The 18,193-nt window shown below is 35.5% G+C and overlaps 1 protein-coding gene across 3 annotated transcripts in view; it reads left to right on the plus strand.

Annotated features, from left to right (window-relative positions):
- Positions 1–18,193, plus strand: part of LOC132113105 (steroid hormone receptor ERR2-like) — a 99,746-nt gene that overhangs the window by 14,555 nt on the left and 66,998 nt on the right. For 2 of the 3 annotated variants that reach the window (XM_059520934.1, XM_059520933.1), the window contains exon 2: positions 9,149–9,570. In XM_059520934.1, the coding sequence (XP_059376917.1) occupies positions 9,162–9,570 (409 nt within the window). In that variant the 5' untranslated portion in view covers positions 9,149–9,161. Of the gene's footprint in view, positions 1–1,703; positions 1,799–9,148; positions 9,571–18,193 lie in introns of those variants that run through there. The other variant, XM_059520935.1, reaches the window with a different exon arrangement.

Consider the following 18,193-nt stretch of genomic DNA (forward strand, 5'->3'; position numbering starts at 1 on the left):
GACCAACTAAAACCAGTCAACCAGCTTAGAAATACAATAAGATTTCATGTGTCCTTTAACCAACCTCCACTGACTATACACTGACTTCATTTAACCAACTACAAACTCATGTTTTGTTTAAACCGGACGGAAAGTTTTTCCTTAAAGGAGAAAAGCTTGGTTTTTGAGCTTAAAGCTCTTCACATCTGACAACCACAAGCATGACGGCTAGTGAAGACTTGTTAGCAATGCAAGATAACGCAAATGCCAAATTAAAAACACGTTTCAGGATAAATAACGAGCCGGCCAATATCCTGACGATTATTTTTAATAAATCGAGAAAGGTGAATATCGTTATCAAGCTTAAAATACGATTAATCGTGCAGCCCTAGTTTTAAACCATATGAGTTTAAACTTGTGATATAGGGTTTTCTGAGTGCACACATCTGAAGCACACAGACAGAAAACAGCTGTCACAGCATGTGAGTACTAAACTGAGTTCTCTGTCACACACGAGTTTACGTTAAAAACACACGAGTTACAGCAGTCGGTTATGTCTGAAGGTTTTAGATCTGTGTGGCAGCAGCAGTATACAGTAAATAAATCAATAACTCTACTGCTCTCTCGTCTCCTCTGAGGCTGGGACTCTAAACAGTGTTTGTGCAGCCAAAGACAGAACAGTTAGCGTGTTTTGCTCAAACTTTTGCCATGGCTTTAGAGCTGTGCACCGACTCCATCATGGGTATAAAGTTATAGATTGAGGGGCGGTAATATCATAATGAGCTCCCTTTTCCATGTCACCAAGGTAGCGAAATCTAACTCGCTCATTTTCTCAGACACTTGCAGAAAAAGACTTGCCAAAACAAAGTTACTGGGTTCATCTTTTTCATGTTTCCTTGGTTGGTAGATGCACCGGCGACCTGATTATAGCACTTCAAACCTGGAAAAGTCCGATTTTCATATGTCACATTTAAGGAACTGCAGTTGTTCACTGGATTAAAAAAAACGGGCCCAGAATAATTTTGTTTCATGTTTAGGGACAGTCATGAGATATTTTATTGCCAGATGTCTTATTTTGTCATAATTGACATATTTTCATTCGCACCGGAGCTGTGGCAGCTGAAGAAACTCTCTGCTGAGCGCATGTTTAATATGAACATAAAGCCATTCAGACATTTATGCAATTATGCTAAGTGTCACCTTTAGCATGACCTTTGACCTGGGGTTAAGCTCCCCTTGAAGTTTCAAAAATAAAGCCTAAATGGAATTGCTCTATATGCTGTTTCTAATATATGGCTGTTAATAAATGAAATGAATGTGCATGAAGGTGCAGACGCATTTATCTTTATTCAGCAGCTCTAAACAAACGCTGAAGGTTTGACTCTGAGAGGGAATGTATTCAAGCAAACAATATAATGGAAGAGGCTTGATCTAGATTTGTCAACATGCCATTTTATCATATTATCAATGCTGATTCAAGATGATGAACCACAGTCCAAAACTTTTGCCTCTTACAAGCCATAATATTTTTTTGCCAGTCATAAAACTGTATTTACTCACTAAAGACGTCATATGTAGCACTCGGCGAGCTTCCGCTGTAGTCTCTGTGCAGCGTTCAGGACACAGCCATCACACGCTCTCTGGCACAAGGTCAGTGTTTTAACAAGGAACTATTTTTTATTGTTTATTCGAGCCGTTAACCTTTCTATGGATTTCCAGAGGTGGTTGAATATACATGACACAAGAGGCAGTGAAACGCTGCAATGAGATTTAATTTGACATGCTGCTGACCCTATCTCCATGGGCACGGGAAACCAGGGTGAGGAAATAAGGTTGACCTTTGAACCCCGGCCTTGAACCCAGCATCACCCGCACTTACAATTAAATCAGTCAGAGAAGCAGACTCTGTCTAAAGAAGCCTGCACTTTTACTGCTCTTTCATCTTAATGCAGTCATGCAGTTTTGCCAAGTCACACTGCTCGCCTAAAGTGTGGAGTTTGTATTTTTTTTTTTTTTTATTCTGTTCATTTTCAATAATTTCTCATTTCGATGTAGTAAAACTACTAAAACTACTAAACTAGTAAAACTGTAGTAAAACTGCTATAAAAAGTTTTATAGCAGTTATAATAAAAATGAATAAAATCCCCCAAAAAATAAAATAAATACAATAATAATTCTCAGGACATTGATGGAAAAACTTCACCTGAAGTGTAAGAATTATTATTATTTTTTAATATTTTTTTTTTTTAATTAATTAAAATAATAATAATAATTATTATTATTCTATTCAATTATAATTAATACAAACTATAATACTATCTTAAAAGTACTTAAATAATGTTAGCAGTAGTAGGGTTGGGTCACGATTTTCAAATATTCGATAGTCGATTTAACTAAAGAATATCGATTAGGCTGTGCGATTCTTTTCTAAGGATGTGAACCATGGCCGAGCACGTCTGACCCCCAAAGCCCGGTTCGGTTGACTAATGTGATCGCTCTGTGCCGTGCTTGGACCCGGTTGGTTGGTTGGAAGAGGTGGGCCAGAGCGCGGTTCAGTTTAATCTTCAAACTTGAATTTAACAAACATAAAATGTTACAATCATATTTCTTAATTAAATTAATAATGAATCGAAACGAAATATGACCACTTTGCCATTAAAAACCATAATTACACTATTATAATGGCTGCAACAGTAGATAGGGGGTTCTCTTCAGCCGGACTCATTCTGAACAGATTGCGTCCCCGTCTTCTTCTTCAGAGCATGTCGACATGCTCATTTTTAAAATAAAAAATCTAAAATAAGTTATTGTTATAAATACAGATGTTAAAATTAATGTTCACATAAGTGCCGTCATTCGGGCTGTTCACAATATGTTTTCGCGGTTGCTGTGTTTTATGATATTCTGTTTTATCGCATAATGTGTTTTAAGCCTAAAATTCATGGCTGAATTAATCTGTTCTAATCTTAATTAATCTGTAAACGAATTTTAAAAATGATATCAATGTTCATGCTCATTTTTAAAGTAGCATTGTCCTAGGCTCCTACAGCCTTGTGAGCAGTTGATAATAGACAGACCTGTCATTAGGTTAGGTTATATTAATATGTTCTCTAATGAATTAAACAGTTTGTTATCATACAGATTGAAAGCCTGAACAGTCTCTCTCCCTCTCTCTCTTTTTATTGGTGTGTGTTTATGCGTGCATGAGTGTGTGGGTGCATGCGCTGGAGGGGTGCGATTTTCGACTACTAATCAAATAATACCCAGCGATTATCGAATATTAATTTTGCTTAAAATGCACATCCCTTGGCAGTAGGACTTCAAGATTCGATTCGATTCTCATTTGCAAGCTTGCAATTCTATTCTATCTATCTATCTATCTATACTCTATTATTTTTCTACTAATGACTAATGAGTTTATGGTCACAGAATATGTTTTTTTCTGAAATGACGTTATATCGACATCTTTGCACACTAAATCACAACTAATTGAGTGATTACATGAGACAGGATACGGATTGTAACATTGTACTCTTTCTTTTAACTTACCTTCGGATGTTTAGTCATGTTTATTTTGTGTTGAAACTGCTATTAATGTGGAGGAGACGATCAGTTCACAATATGTCTGTTGATCGAGGCGCTACAGCGATCTGTCACTCCACATTAAACAGTGCCAAAACAACATTTATTGTTTGAATATATCAAAACAATGGACGTAATTTAAAATGGTAAGTGACCTTAAATGTTCTGTCTATTAATTGGAAACTCAGGTTTATTAGTATTAGCGAATCCACTGGACTCCTGGCTCTGGACTCCACAGCTAAAAAAGCTGAGTGTAACCACATCATGACCCCTGCTACACCCTGTAATGTTCATTATTTATAGACTGGAGTCAAACACATAAGACTCTGTCTATTTCAAAAGCTTGTGTTCAGTTGGCTGCATATTTGCGATGTCTATAAATGTGAAGCATTCAGAAGATTTGCTGTAACAAACATTTATATATAACGCATTAAAGTATTTTAATGCATTAATTATAACATGCAGTGCACATGTTGTATGATCACATGAATAATTATAAGCATAGTTATAATCCACTATAATAGTTAGTTATCTGTTAATTGTCACACATTTTTTATTTTGGTAACAATTATTTATTAAACAATTATAATGCATTAAATCTATATAATGTATTATATACATAAAGGCTTCAAGTGTAGCTGAACGTCAAATCATTTTCAGCAGATTTCTTTGGTATTGTTATGCCATTTGGGACAATATTGGACAGTTTTGATTTTCTTTGACAATCATAACATCTATAACCATGAAGGTAAATATTCAGATGTCCTAAAAGTGTGAGAGACGTTAGTGTTTATGTAAGATATCCTTGATTGAGCACCCTTCACTATTCACCAACGCTTGAACACGGTGTGTGAATCTGTTTGATCATTCTACATTCATCGGATTCAGTAGATGATATTGTTTCCTTTTTTTCCTCAAGTTTGCCTGTTATGTTGAAAAAAATAAATTGTTTTTAAACTTGCAGTGCTAAAATTGTTATTTTTAAGGACCATATTTAAATTGAAGCACTTTTAAGGGCTACACAATGAATCGTATCATAATCATGATTTCTGCTTATCCAGATCTAGCATAACAGCCTGTGATTTTGGACTAGTTATTTATCCTGGAAACATTGTTTTCATTTGACATTACGTTATTTGCATTGGTAAAAAGCCTCCATTATATCTTTAACACTTGCGGTTGCCAGATGTCAAGTCTAAATCCACCAATCAGATCTTTTCTCTTAAATTGATACTTTCTAGATATTTTCTACCCTGTGGTTTACTTAATATTTCCAACCGGGCAACCATTCACATGCACTCTCTCTACATTACAAACTTGTAAGTTCGAGTCTATTGCAATATTCTGCTCAAAATCAAGGTGTGATACAACCAGACTGTTTTATCTCACTTCACCGTTTGCTCTGTTTGCTGCAGACTAAATCTTCACTCAGTCCCTCACTTTATTACTGAACTGTAATAAAGCCAAACATGGATCTTGACTATACTGTTTGTGATTGAATAAATGCAGTTATGTAACGTCTCTGTGACAATAGATAGTTATTTTTTTTGCTTTAATTGAAAGAAAAGGAAGAAAAAAAACATGTGGAATTAGTTTTTGGAATTCTTTTTTTTTTTCTTTCAGTTTTCATAATGTTTTACTTGTTTTCAAATGAAAACTTTATCTTTATATTTATCATGTAATACACTATAATACAAATCTGTATTCTATTTTCGCATTCTGGGTTCATTTCGGACCTGAAGAATTGTTATTTTATAAAACAGTCATAACTTAACATTTTTCAACTATAACCATATTGTATACACTATACAAGGGCTTGTGGGGATTGAGCATAATTTAAACCATTCCAGCAACTTTTATAATGCGAGAAACTCCAGCACAAATGTATTTGCTTTATCGCCAAGCAGATTATGAAATGCATCCACAGAAGCGAAAAATGAAATCACTGTTTCAAACAGTCTGTCTTTATTTTAGAGTCACACAAACTTCTCTGACTCTCGTTGAGTCTTGTAGCATTGGTGTGCTCTCCGTGGCCTGCGTCACACTGATCTTATTCACACAGTGCAGTGTGATGCGTTCTAATAATCTGAGTCACACGCAAATGTGACTAAAAACTACTGGGGAAAAAACATTTAGGATCACCCGAGTGTATGCGCTGAGGGGAGCAGCGTTGAGGAATGTATCACAGTCATAGGCTGTCTCATAAATCCTTTAATAAACAAACAAGTAGACACAATGTTAATAAGAGATTCATTGTGCAGTGTAGAGAGCTTCGTTGATTATAATGGAACTTTGTGAGATGGCGATGAACTAAGGAGAGTGACAGATTTAATGATTATTAAGGGAGTTTGTAAATGTGAAGTTGATTTAATAGGCTACAACAGTTCAATAAACAAGTAGGTAATATTAAGTGACTTGCATTGTCTGACTATAACACTGTTGTCTGATTTTGCTCAATTTCGTCGATGAAAATAGTTTGAAACAAAGTCACAGCTCTGCCGTGGTGCATCTCCATTCAGACACAGCGGTGTCTGGTTTATGAATGAATGTGTGTTTTTAAACGGATCAGACATTACTGAGTCAATAATTAAACTACCCTTACTTTAATCCTGAATAAATCAGCTGTTCAAACGAATCAATTGACAGAATGATTCAATGATAAAATCAGTGACTTGCTGCCAGCTACTAGCAGTTTTTTAACGTATCTTAAAATATAGCTACATGCCACTTTTGTGTTCTTCTGTTCCACCTCTGTACAAATTAATTTTGTTACTACTGATTTAATTTGATTGGTAACTTATTCTTCTTATTTTACTTACTCTTATTCTATTGTTTTAATTAGAAATTTTTAAAAGATTTCTATATATATAATTATTATTTTTTTTATTTATTTTTTGACAAAAAAGGGTGACATACTTTTAATAAAGTTAGAAAAATGCCATTACAAAAGTAAAAATAAAATTCCCCTGTAAATCACTTTAAGGAGTCAAATATCACCTCGTAATGGGAGGGCTAATTTGTGATCAGATTTTTTGATTAAACATTAGAAAAAATAATTAAGCTCTATCTTTGAAAGCTGAGACATTCCTTCATTCAGAAGGCATAAAAATGAACGCAACTCAAAATAATGAAACATTAAGTGACATATATTAGTTTAAACAGTTTTAATGTCAGTTCGAAGCATATAAGCATATATGAAATACACTGATTCTGAAAGGCATTCATAAATAGTTTTAATACAGTTCTTAATGTCACTTTGGAGGAGAGCATGACCAATTTTGTAAAGCTGATTTGAAAACCACTATAAATTAAAATCTATAGACATAAATAAATAAATTGCCCCATGTGACCCATGTAAGCAAGCACTCCTCAGGAATTCCCCCCATATTAAAAAACAAAATTCAGGCCGTGTTATCTGATCAGCAACTTATTATTAATCATTTATTGTGAATTTTCTACATGTCACTGCTATTACTGAATTTACCCCCTTTTTATGAATTAAAAACTGAAATAGATTATTATTAGTATTAGTAGTAGTATTTTACATTATTATAACTTTGTAGATGATACCGGGTCCAAAATGACCCGAACATAAAACCTGTACACCAGTGGTTTTCAATCTGTGGTCCGCGGCCCCCTAGTGGGTCGCGGTGGTATTGCAGGTGGGCCGCCAATTACTATTACAAGAAATAATAATATTGTTAATATATGTAAAAATGTGTAAGTCATAACATAATAACATAATTTCATATATATATATATATATATATATATATATATATATATATATATATATATATATATATATATATAATAAAAAAAAAATATATATATATATTAAACTTTAACTTTTCCACTATTCGAGCTCGCTGATTGGCTTAAGAATAAACCACCAATTTATATTTTTGCTGCATATGCTACAGAACAACAAATTCAAACATGCATAAATGGCTGTCAACATGTTTCCTCCTGACTGCTAGCTCTGACTGCTAGATCTGGTTTTCCCATTTTGCTGAACGGTGCCAGCCCGAGTTATTTTCTGTTCATTGCCAGTTCATTCTAGGGCTGTGCGATTAATAGAAATAGTCATAAAATCACGATTTGAGCGTGTGCGATTTCTAAATGGCTTTATAGCACGATTTTCCGCGGCCCTGACCTCCTGCAGTATGCTATCTGATCCAATCAGAATGCAACAGAACAGAACAGAACAGACTGGACATACGCCTAACTCCAGGTTAATACACTGTCTGTGATGCGCCTTTTTCCGAGCCCATGTTAATGGATCAGAGCATTCACTTTGCACGCGGTAAAAGGCTAGAAATAAAAACGTGCGAAAATAATTAATATCTAGCACATGAGCATAGAGAGAGTTGTGAGCGCACAGGACGTAGTTTAAGTGAGAGGAGACATGTTTTAAGTGTTTGCAATCTCTCCGGGCGATAGCAGCGTGTATCTGAGCAAGCACGTCTGGTTTTGTGACAGAGAATAAGGAAATCTGCGTGCGAACAGAGAGATTTGCGCTCGTGCATTATTTTGATGTGCTTTCATGTTACAATAACGCACTCTCACTGCTGCTTCTGAACCGCGTACAGAGACTGTATACGCACTGCAGACGGAGTAGGCCTATGTGTGAACCTGTATAATGTATACAAATCTATTTCAACACCTGAGGCCGCTACAATTAATGTGCTCTATGAACAATGCATTGCAAAAAAAAAAAAATCCCTGGACACAGGATTTATTTATATTTATATTTATGTTTTTTTTTTTTGCCATAAGTCTATACATTTTGTTACACCTTTACTATAGTGATTATTTTGACTTATGTCTGTTCTAGAGACGTTACAGCTTTTTGAAGAAAAAATTTCAAAGAAATGTGTTTTTTTTTTGTCTATATCGCACAGCCCTAGTTCATTCAATAAATACAGTTAACAATCTAGCTTCTGAGTACTAGGTTATTAACCCAACAATAGCGGGGTCAGTTAGTTTTTTTTTGCAGTGGGCCGCACAAACATATGTGTTTGGTTGTGTGGGCCGCGAGTTGGAAAAGGTTGGGAACCACTGCTGTACACATTTTTGTTTAAATAGTTACATTACTTGAACAAACAAAGGAATGAACATACAAGCAAATAAATGATGTTGTAGAAGCTTCATTCCCTTTTTATTTATTTTTATTATATATTTTTAAATGTATCTCTTCTGAATCTAAATATAGTAAATATTGCTGCTGCAAATATAACATATATGGAATAACCCCCCAAGAACCAGTTATACATGATCACCCCATAGCAGATCTATACAGGTGGAGCTGGGGAAGGTGGAGAGTTTCTGACAGAAACACTAGTACATATTTAAATGTTTAGCAGCGAACTCATTGGCTACTTATACAAGAGAGAGCCAGTCAGCTGTGCCATGTGATAATGATGTCATTATGTTACTGTGCCAGAACTCTGTATTTAATTTTGATACAATTTAGATTTTTTCCTCATTTGATCTGCTTATGTGATAGCAATAATGTAAAAACAATACAAATATACAGTGCTTATCCACTTGCATCCTCCGCCTCACGCCGCTGTGTGTGTTTCAGACTGCTGAACAGGATGGCTGCTGAGGAGCGGCACATGACGTCCAGCTGTGGATCCTACATCAAGACAGAGCCCTCCAGTCCGTCCTCTCTGGTGGACACGGCCAGCCACCCCAGTCCCGGCGCGCATTCGGACGCCAGCGGCGGCTACGGCAGCGCCATCAACAGCCACTCCAACGGCCTGGACTCTCCACCCATGTTCACGGTGGGCGGGCCGCTGAGCGCGGCGGGGAGCGCCTGCCGCAAACGCTACGAGGACTGTTCCAGCACGTTACTGGAGGACCCCGGCTCCATCAAGTGCGAGTACATGCTCAACTCCATCCCAAAACGCCTGTGCCTGGTGTGTGGAGACATCGCGTCGGGGTATCACTATGGCGTGGCCTCCTGTGAAGCCTGCAAGGCCTTCTTCAAGAGAACAATACAAGGTATCTCATCTACATGTTGTGCTTTGTACACACTACAGGTCAAAGTTTTTGAATGGCTGAGATTGTTTTAATGTTTTTGAAAGAAGTGTTATTGAGGCTGCTTTTAATTGATAAAAAAATACAGTGCAAATTGTGAAATATTATTCAAATTTAAATTAGCTGTTTTCTATGTGAATTGTGAATCTGTGTTAAAGTGTAATGTATTTCTGTGATGCACAGCTGTATATTCAGCATCATTCCTCCAGTCTTCAGTGTCACATGATCTTCAGAAATCAGAATAATATGATGATTTGTGCCTCTTCATATTGTTGTGGAAAGTGTGATGGAGTAATTAAGATTTAAGAAAAAAAAAGGAAGAAATAAATTAGTAGCCTATTCGTATAGGATGCATTAAATTGGTCAAAGTGACAGTAAAGACATAATATAACAAAACATTTCTGTTTCAATTCAATGCTGTTCTTTTGAACTTTATACATCTATGAGTCCTGAAAAATAAAATGAAGCACATTTTCCACAAAAATGTTTGGCAATACAACTGTTTTCATCAGTTTTTGAGCAGAAAATCAGCATATTATGATTTCTGAAGGATCATGTGACACAGAAGAGTAACGATGCTGAATATTTCATCACATGATCTGAGAACGAGAAACATTGAACCATGCATGGTCACCTGTCAATAAAAAGACAATGTGCATATTGACATTATCATGACATGGACATGGCGATGTATGGTGTGGCGACAGCAGTGACGTTACAGTAATCAATCCAGCTGATCGCCTATAAGAGGTTTACTGTTACATAGACATATGATAAGATGACCACACTGACCAGAACATAAGAGTGGATCAAATAGTGTCTTTACATCACTGTGTCTTCTCACTACAGCACAGAAGAAATTGACAAACCAAAGGTTTCACACTGATTAATAGTAAAGAATCTGGTCCACGTTGTGTCTCATTTTGTCTGAAGGAAAAGAAAACAGAAAGAAATTCAAGACCAGTGTGGTCTTCATATTACTTTAAATTTTCTTAGAAATTAAATTAGATAATGTAATTTTGGCTAAAATGTTTCCCCCAAAAGATCATTTAAAGTCATTATTGTGTTAAATTGATAAACATTACAAAAAAAGTAGCTTTAGACATAAATATTTTTATTCAACATAGCAAAAAAAATGGGTATTGAAATATGAATTATTTGCTATTATTATTATTATTGTTATTAATATTATTTATTTATTTATTTTCAATGAAATTATACTCTAAATATGGAACAAAAAAAGCTGTAGGTGGCAACAGGTCACTGTCTCAATGAGTGAGACATTGAATCATTCACTCAACTGATTTGTTTAAACAGCTGATTCATTCGGAAACCAAGCTAGTGACTGTCTTTATGAATGAGTCACTGAATCAACTCATTCATTCAGTAACAAACCTGGAGACTCTTTGATTGGAACTATTTTTATTTTTGTAAAACTCCATTTAACAAAGGTATTGTCAATATTAAATAAAAATACAGAAAACCATGGGGTTAGTTAATGCTGTTAAAACCTACGGACAGATCCGGTGTTTTCTGTGGAGTCCTGTGAGTGTTTTAAGCTGAGTGCAGAGCAAGTTGAGCGCTGTAATGCAGAGATTTCGGTGGTGCGTGATGTTCAGGTCAGAACAGACATGGAGCATCACACTGTCAGATTGGATTGGCACAGACAAGAGGAGCAGTGTGTTCTGAACCAGATACTAATCACATGGACTCTGTGTGTGTGTGTGCGTCATAGACCATCAACAACATGCAAGTAGAAATCTCGCTAATCAAGAGAGTTACTGTATTCAGGTAATCTATTCATTCATTAATCCATTAATTACATAATACCCCACATTTCCCAGTGCTCACAAGACATATATTTGGCACACATGCCAAAACGCATGAATACACTGATAAATTATCTGAGGTTTCACGTATAGGACACACTGTTCTAAATGGAAATGGTCACATTAAATATAACATTTACAGATAAGAATATTATTGTTGGCTGAGTGATTAGTTGTAAACCATTAAAAAAAAAAACAATTCTAAATGATCTTTGTTGTTAAACATCCAATCTCCTGCATGTCTTCTGTTTGATAGGTTAGAATTTTTTATCCAGTAAAAGTGTAAAAGCTCTTTTAGTGTAATTGTACAAATCTTGAGTGATTGTGATCAAGTATCGTGAAGTATTGTGATCGTGCGCCCTCAGAAGCACCGTTATATGCACGCACTTCGGATGAAAGTCAGTGCGAGAAGCAAGCGGCGAAAGTGTACAAATATAATTATTATAATTTTTTGCCTGTAGCTCAAAACAGCACGTGCGAATTTACACTCCTTTTGCCAGCACAGGTCACATATGACGTTGTTAAACTGCGGAAAAGTACCACATTGTCACATTTTTAATGACGTACAAAATGCAGTTCGTCAGAAAATCCAATCTGCCTGTCGCATTGGCACGTATCTGATTTATTTCCACATACGGTATAAATGAACTCGAAATATCCGAATGCATGTGCTTTTTTCCTGTTTACACTGTCTTAGAACAGATCCAATCTGTGTCACATACACTATGAGCAAAAAAATCTGAATTGGGTCACATGTAACTGGCAGTGTAAACCAGGCCTATGTCATCCTGGTATTGTGGACTCACTCTCTCGTTTCATACAAACACAGCTGCTGCCATTTTGCCACAATTGTTTTGTACGTTGTAATGGATTATAAGATAACTAACAAACTGTTAAGATTTTAAAACATTTTCTTCTTAAATATTTTATTGCCTTAATTATTCATGTTGTGAAATGTTGTGTAATAAGTGGTTTGACTGCACTGTTTCCTTTAAATGACCATCTAGTTTGACTGCTGTTCATGAAAGCTTTGTGTTCAAATATTTCAACTCAAATCAATATTTAGTATCTAATTATTTACTTATGTGGCAAGTAACCATGTAATAAGCGGGGCATACATCCAGCCGGTTGTTATCAGAATAAACCCCTTCAGGCTGATACAAGACCCCTGCGCTTGGCGTCGTCCTGATCACCCTGTCTGATTTATTCTGAGATAACAACCGGCTGGATGTCCCTTACATAAAGATCTCATTGATTTACAGTACAAGGATTTCATCATATGCAATTTGCTGCAGATGCTGTTATTTATATTTTGGTTAGTTTTGAGTCTCTGAATAAAAATGAGCTGTTTTTTTCCTCCATATTCTCACTATATCAGACTATAATAGCCATAAAAACCTGATGGTTAAAATATGCAAACTTGTTTGTTTAAAATATGTTATCTAAAGTTTCTGTTCCATTTAAAAACTATTGTTTCATATGTTAGACTTTTCAGGGTTAAATCTATACTGTATTTATGCATCTTCCACATAAAACATGCATTATTAATCACTGCGGAGACAAACATGACTCCACTCTCAAAGCTCTCATGACCGTCAGGTGTTTAAACACACACTCGATGATATTGGCTGCATAGTATCAGCTTTAAACAGTCTATGTACCTTAGTGAATCAAACAATTGCAGTTGTCCAAAATCCCTACTGTTGGCGAAACACACGCTGCGTCCCTCAATCACATATTTAGAGTCTGGCTTTAAACACAGACAGACGCACAAAAGCATCCGCGACGAGGCACTTGACCAAACGAGAGATTTGAGTAGAACGAGGAGCTGGACAATTCAAAGGAGGAGAGTTACACAAGGCGTCTCAGACGTCTCGTCCCCCTCTTCTCTTTGTGTTGTCAGATGGTGATTTCCCCTTCTATCGCTGTGTTCTTCCTCTTGGAGCGCTGCCTGTAATGGAGCTAATCTAGAGCCGTTTGTCCGAGCCACAGGAGTTTTGTCAATAACAATCAGCGTTCAGCAGGAGTAATTAAGGCCGAGGCTTTTCATTAGGACGGGGGGAGGGGCTCGTCTCCGGGGACGGCCGGCACAATTAGAAACACAGGCACGCGTCGCCGGGTAATTTCAGGAAGGAGGGGAAGAAACCCAGGACTTTCTTTAGATTGAAGAGGGACTGGTTTTTGTCTCGTGCAGGAACGGGACGACTAATGGCATAATAAGCAGACGCACAGCTCTAGATGAACAAGGGAGGATTTTAGGCAGGTTGAGATCATGAAGAATAGAGCAGACAAGGAGCTTCTGACTGAAGACGAGACAAGAGGGACAAGAGATGAGGATCAGACATGATTACGAAAGTAAATAACAGGGAGAGAGACTTCTGAATATGTCAGAAAACAGAAACATATAAATGTCTGTATAATAAATACTGTGTACTGTATGATTAAAATGGAAACAAGGTCTAAAAAAGTATCACAAACATGCTAAATACTGAGTTGATGGATCCGTGAGTATTCACTATTGATAATTACATTAAATCAGAACCAAAATTCTGTAGTCAATGCTAAACAAAACATTAACTGCATCAATTTTAGTCCATATATAATGATAAAACAATTATCACAAATGTAATAAGTCTAAATGAACATCTCTGATCACATGATTGTTCCTGACCGCCGTGACTCACCCCAATCTGCTGCCCATTTTCAACACAGGTGTAAACGTGTATGAAAGCCCCATCTCTTTCCTCTATGAAGTAATCCAGGCTCACAGTAAGCCTGTATAAGTCAGGTTAGATTTTGATGAGGAAGACCTTCTATTTTACTGTAATTTACTTACTTGACCCGAGTCTCTCCCCAAACCATGCCCTGGCACCAGTCCTGAAAAACCATCAAAGAAATTAAAGCAGATAAATGTTGAAAAAAAAAAAAAAAAAAAACTTTGTCTTCTTCAATCCCAAGACTTTTTATTTTAACTTTTATAGGATTTCGGAGTAGAGCCATTCTGAGTGGACTGAAGTGATTATGCTCGACCTCCATATTGCATCATTTCTAAGTGTTGCCTCTTGTTTGTAGATAAAATACTTATATGATATGAACTGGAAATATTTGCGGTAAAAACTATTTACTACAACTGAATTAAATTTGTCTTCTGTTTACATTTAATGTTTACTCTGCTCAAACATTCCATGTCATTTTTGTGCTGTGTTCATTTACACATAATCCAGTGTTTTCCACTTAAAATAATAGATTGATGGTTTTACATGTAAAAAAGAAAATAAAGAAAGAAACAGGAGCCAAAATAACCTAATAACCAACTGCTGTGATGTCTGTTCATCAAGAATAAAATAAAAAAGAAATCACCATGTAATGGCCACCATTTCGATATCGTCAGTAAATGTACATTTTTATTTTATCATTATCGAACCGATAAGAGAATTTGGCCGATATCTTAGAGCCGATAAATAATGCATTATTTTCTGCAGAGACACTTTAGATGTGCACTAATCACCATGATGGTTTTTAATTGCTTGCAACCCTCTACGAACACATTGGCAGTTGAATCGCCATTGGCTAGTAAATTTTTTTGTTTACTCGCCAGACTAATATATATATATATATATATATATATATATATATATATATATATATATATATATATATATATATATATATATATATATATATATATATGTTTTTAAAATGGCACAGCTTTTTAAATACCTGAAAGTACACTCTTAACTGTCACTCAAGCAGTATAATATGATATCTGGATAATCAAGTATAATAATAATAATAATAATACGAATTCTACTAATAAGAACAGGTCAGGTTGTCTGTGTTTGGTCAAACTGATTTTCTCATTAGGTGAGCACCAGCCAATGAGATTGCCGTTTGCGCATTAGTTAGAACAGTTAGAATAGAAAATACAACAAAGAATATCGTTTAGCAAGTAAATGTAGCACGTCAATTCAGCGTGTATGTAAGACTCTCTAGCTCGCTCTCCCAAGAGCACATCCACAACAGAAGTTACACATTCTGATTAGCACGTAACTTAGTTTGAGTTCATGTGTGCATTTGGTCTTTTTGTACATATATAAGTTGTAATATTATATTTATGTTGTATAAATATCTGAATATATGATGAGTTTCCCTGTGTTGAATAAGCTGGCAGCACCTAAGTTTACATTGCTTCAGCAATGTAAAACAATAATAACTTTCAGCGCATTCAGAGCATTCCACGACACATCTGACTATTCGGGTTGAAGTGCGGGTGCATTGCAATATTGGTAATTGGTTACTTCTGTTTTAAACTGTGAAGATGAGCCAGTGGATATCACACAAGAAACGTGCAAACTTTGTGCAAGTCATACTTTTGCCGGTGAACATCTTTCACAATGATAGTGAAAGTAAAAACTGATGGTGCTTTTGGCATCTGAATACACACATTAACAGTGCGTATTCTTTCAGAGATAATGAGAGACTAATCTCCTAATATGTGGTACGGGAAGAAACATTATTTGTGTTGAACAAGTTACTGAAAAGTAACAATTTTATTTAGGCTATAGGCCTGTAATTCATTGTACAGTAGGCTATAATAAACCTGTTTTAAAAGACATTTTAAAAACATTTTCATTGAGAAGGATCCTAAGCTAATAGCCTATTTTTTTTTTCCTCACAGGCTGCGAGTCACAGCGTGTCAGTTCTGCGGTGATGCGCTATGAAATTGTAATATAGATTTAATAATAAAAGTAACCTAATAATAATAGCCAGAAAATAACATTATGCATTAATAGGAAATGCCAAATACTATAATACTAAATATTACTTAAATAATATTTAATGATTTTGACAATATCTCTGGCTATAGTCTTTACATGCTGGATCTTTCAATACACTCCATCATCTTATCGTCTTATATATATTTTTTTACATGTAAATAATGTTGTCCAATAACTTGTTTCCATTATTTAAGCATTATTTTATGTATTTGTAAGGCTGCTTTATGTTTGATTTATGTTGAAGTGGTTAATGGCTTTTAACCCTCTGGAGTCTAAGTGTATTTTTGGGGCCTGGAGAAATTTTGTCATGCCCTGACATTTGTGCTTTTTTCAGTTGCTTATACACATCTAAATGGCTTAAGTCTAGTCTCACTGTAATCAGCACAAACTGGGCTATAATAATATGTGAGCAGCATGTATGTATATGATTGTGTTTTTGAGAAAAAAAAAAAATGTTATGCGTGGTTAGTAAAAAAATAAAAATGATAAATCACTTGAATAAGGCCATAAAACACATACAGAACATTGGTTCCCGGGACTTTTGAGAACTGGAGCTTGTAGCCTAGAATTTTTATTTCTAAATTATGTGAAAATCATCCTGTTTACTCACTTACAGAAAACAATATATTGATTTACATTTTCTAAGACATTTTTTGTTTGTAAAAGTCACATGTGAGTAGGCATCAACTATCATGAATATCATTGTGATTTAACCTAATAACCTAAAATAAAGTATAAATAAAACCTAATACAAGTATAAATAAATAAAAGAGACTTACTCATGTTTATGTTCTCTACTGAATAAAGCGCTTCATTCTTTTTTCTGAGGAAATCTCAAATCCTGAGGTAATCCACATCACATCTTCTTGGGGTGAATTATGCCTTATTCATCTCATCGCAAAGCAAACAGTAAAAAAATAAATAATAATAAAAAAAAAAACCTTGAACAGTCTCTCTGCATTGTTTTCTGTTGTATGGGAAAGATTATTAGAAGCCCTTTTTTTCTCAAGATTTATATATTATTTTCATTATTGTATTTTGTAAGGATTCAAATAGTTAGCAGAATAAACGTGTTTAAATTTTATAATATGTACCAACGTTTTTGTTTTTTTTTACAATTTTTTTTTTATCTGGGCCTCTTCCTTGTCTTATTCGTTTTAAGGCCAAAATAACCTGCGACGCGGACCAGTCCTTATCCTTATAGTCAGAAGCATGTTTACGTGAGGCTAGCAGTGTATCTGAGTGGGAAGAAGAGCCATCCGTCTCCTGATGGAGTGCCAATCAGACGTCCAAGTTTCGCTAACCAACACTAAATTGTATGGTCAGCTAGTTTAATTTTATAGCTTGTATATTTTTATTCAAATTGAGTTTTTCTCTGTAATGAGGAAGTGAGTATTTAGTGGATTATGTTAAACAAAGGCTTTACAAAAGAGTGACCATTAGTTCCACAAACACATATTACTATTCTGTAGTGGTGTATTGTATTGGCCGATTCTTAGAATTTGGAATACTCTATGTAATCTTATACTTCAAAATAATAACTCAAGAAAAGATTAATAGATAACAAAATCATCAACAATCTGCATAATTGCCAAAGCCCTAAAATAGACAATTGATCACAATAACTGTGACTATTTTTAGACAGTTAATCGTCAGCCAAATTTCATAATCGTGACAGCCCTAGTTTGCACGAGGTCTAGTGCCCAGGGTGATTTATCCGGGCCTCTTCCTGTCTGATTCGTTTTAAGGCCAAAATAAGCTGCGACGCAGACCAGTCCTTATGCTGATAGTCAGAAGCATGTTTACGTGAGGCTAGCAGTGTATCTGAGAGAGAATAAGAGCCATCCGTCTCCTGATGGAGTGCCAATCAGATGTCCAAGTTACGCTAACCAACACTGATATTCAAGAAGCATCCTGCTGTAATGATCCCGCAGGGATGCATCCCAGAATAGGAACTCTCAGCCTTTCCTTCTCCAGAAA

Source organism: Carassius carassius, chromosome 32 (genome assembly GCF_963082965.1).
Source record: "Carassius carassius chromosome 32, fCarCar2.1, whole genome shotgun sequence".
Classification (NCBI taxonomy): Eukaryota; Metazoa; Chordata; class Actinopteri; order Cypriniformes; family Cyprinidae; genus Carassius; species Carassius carassius.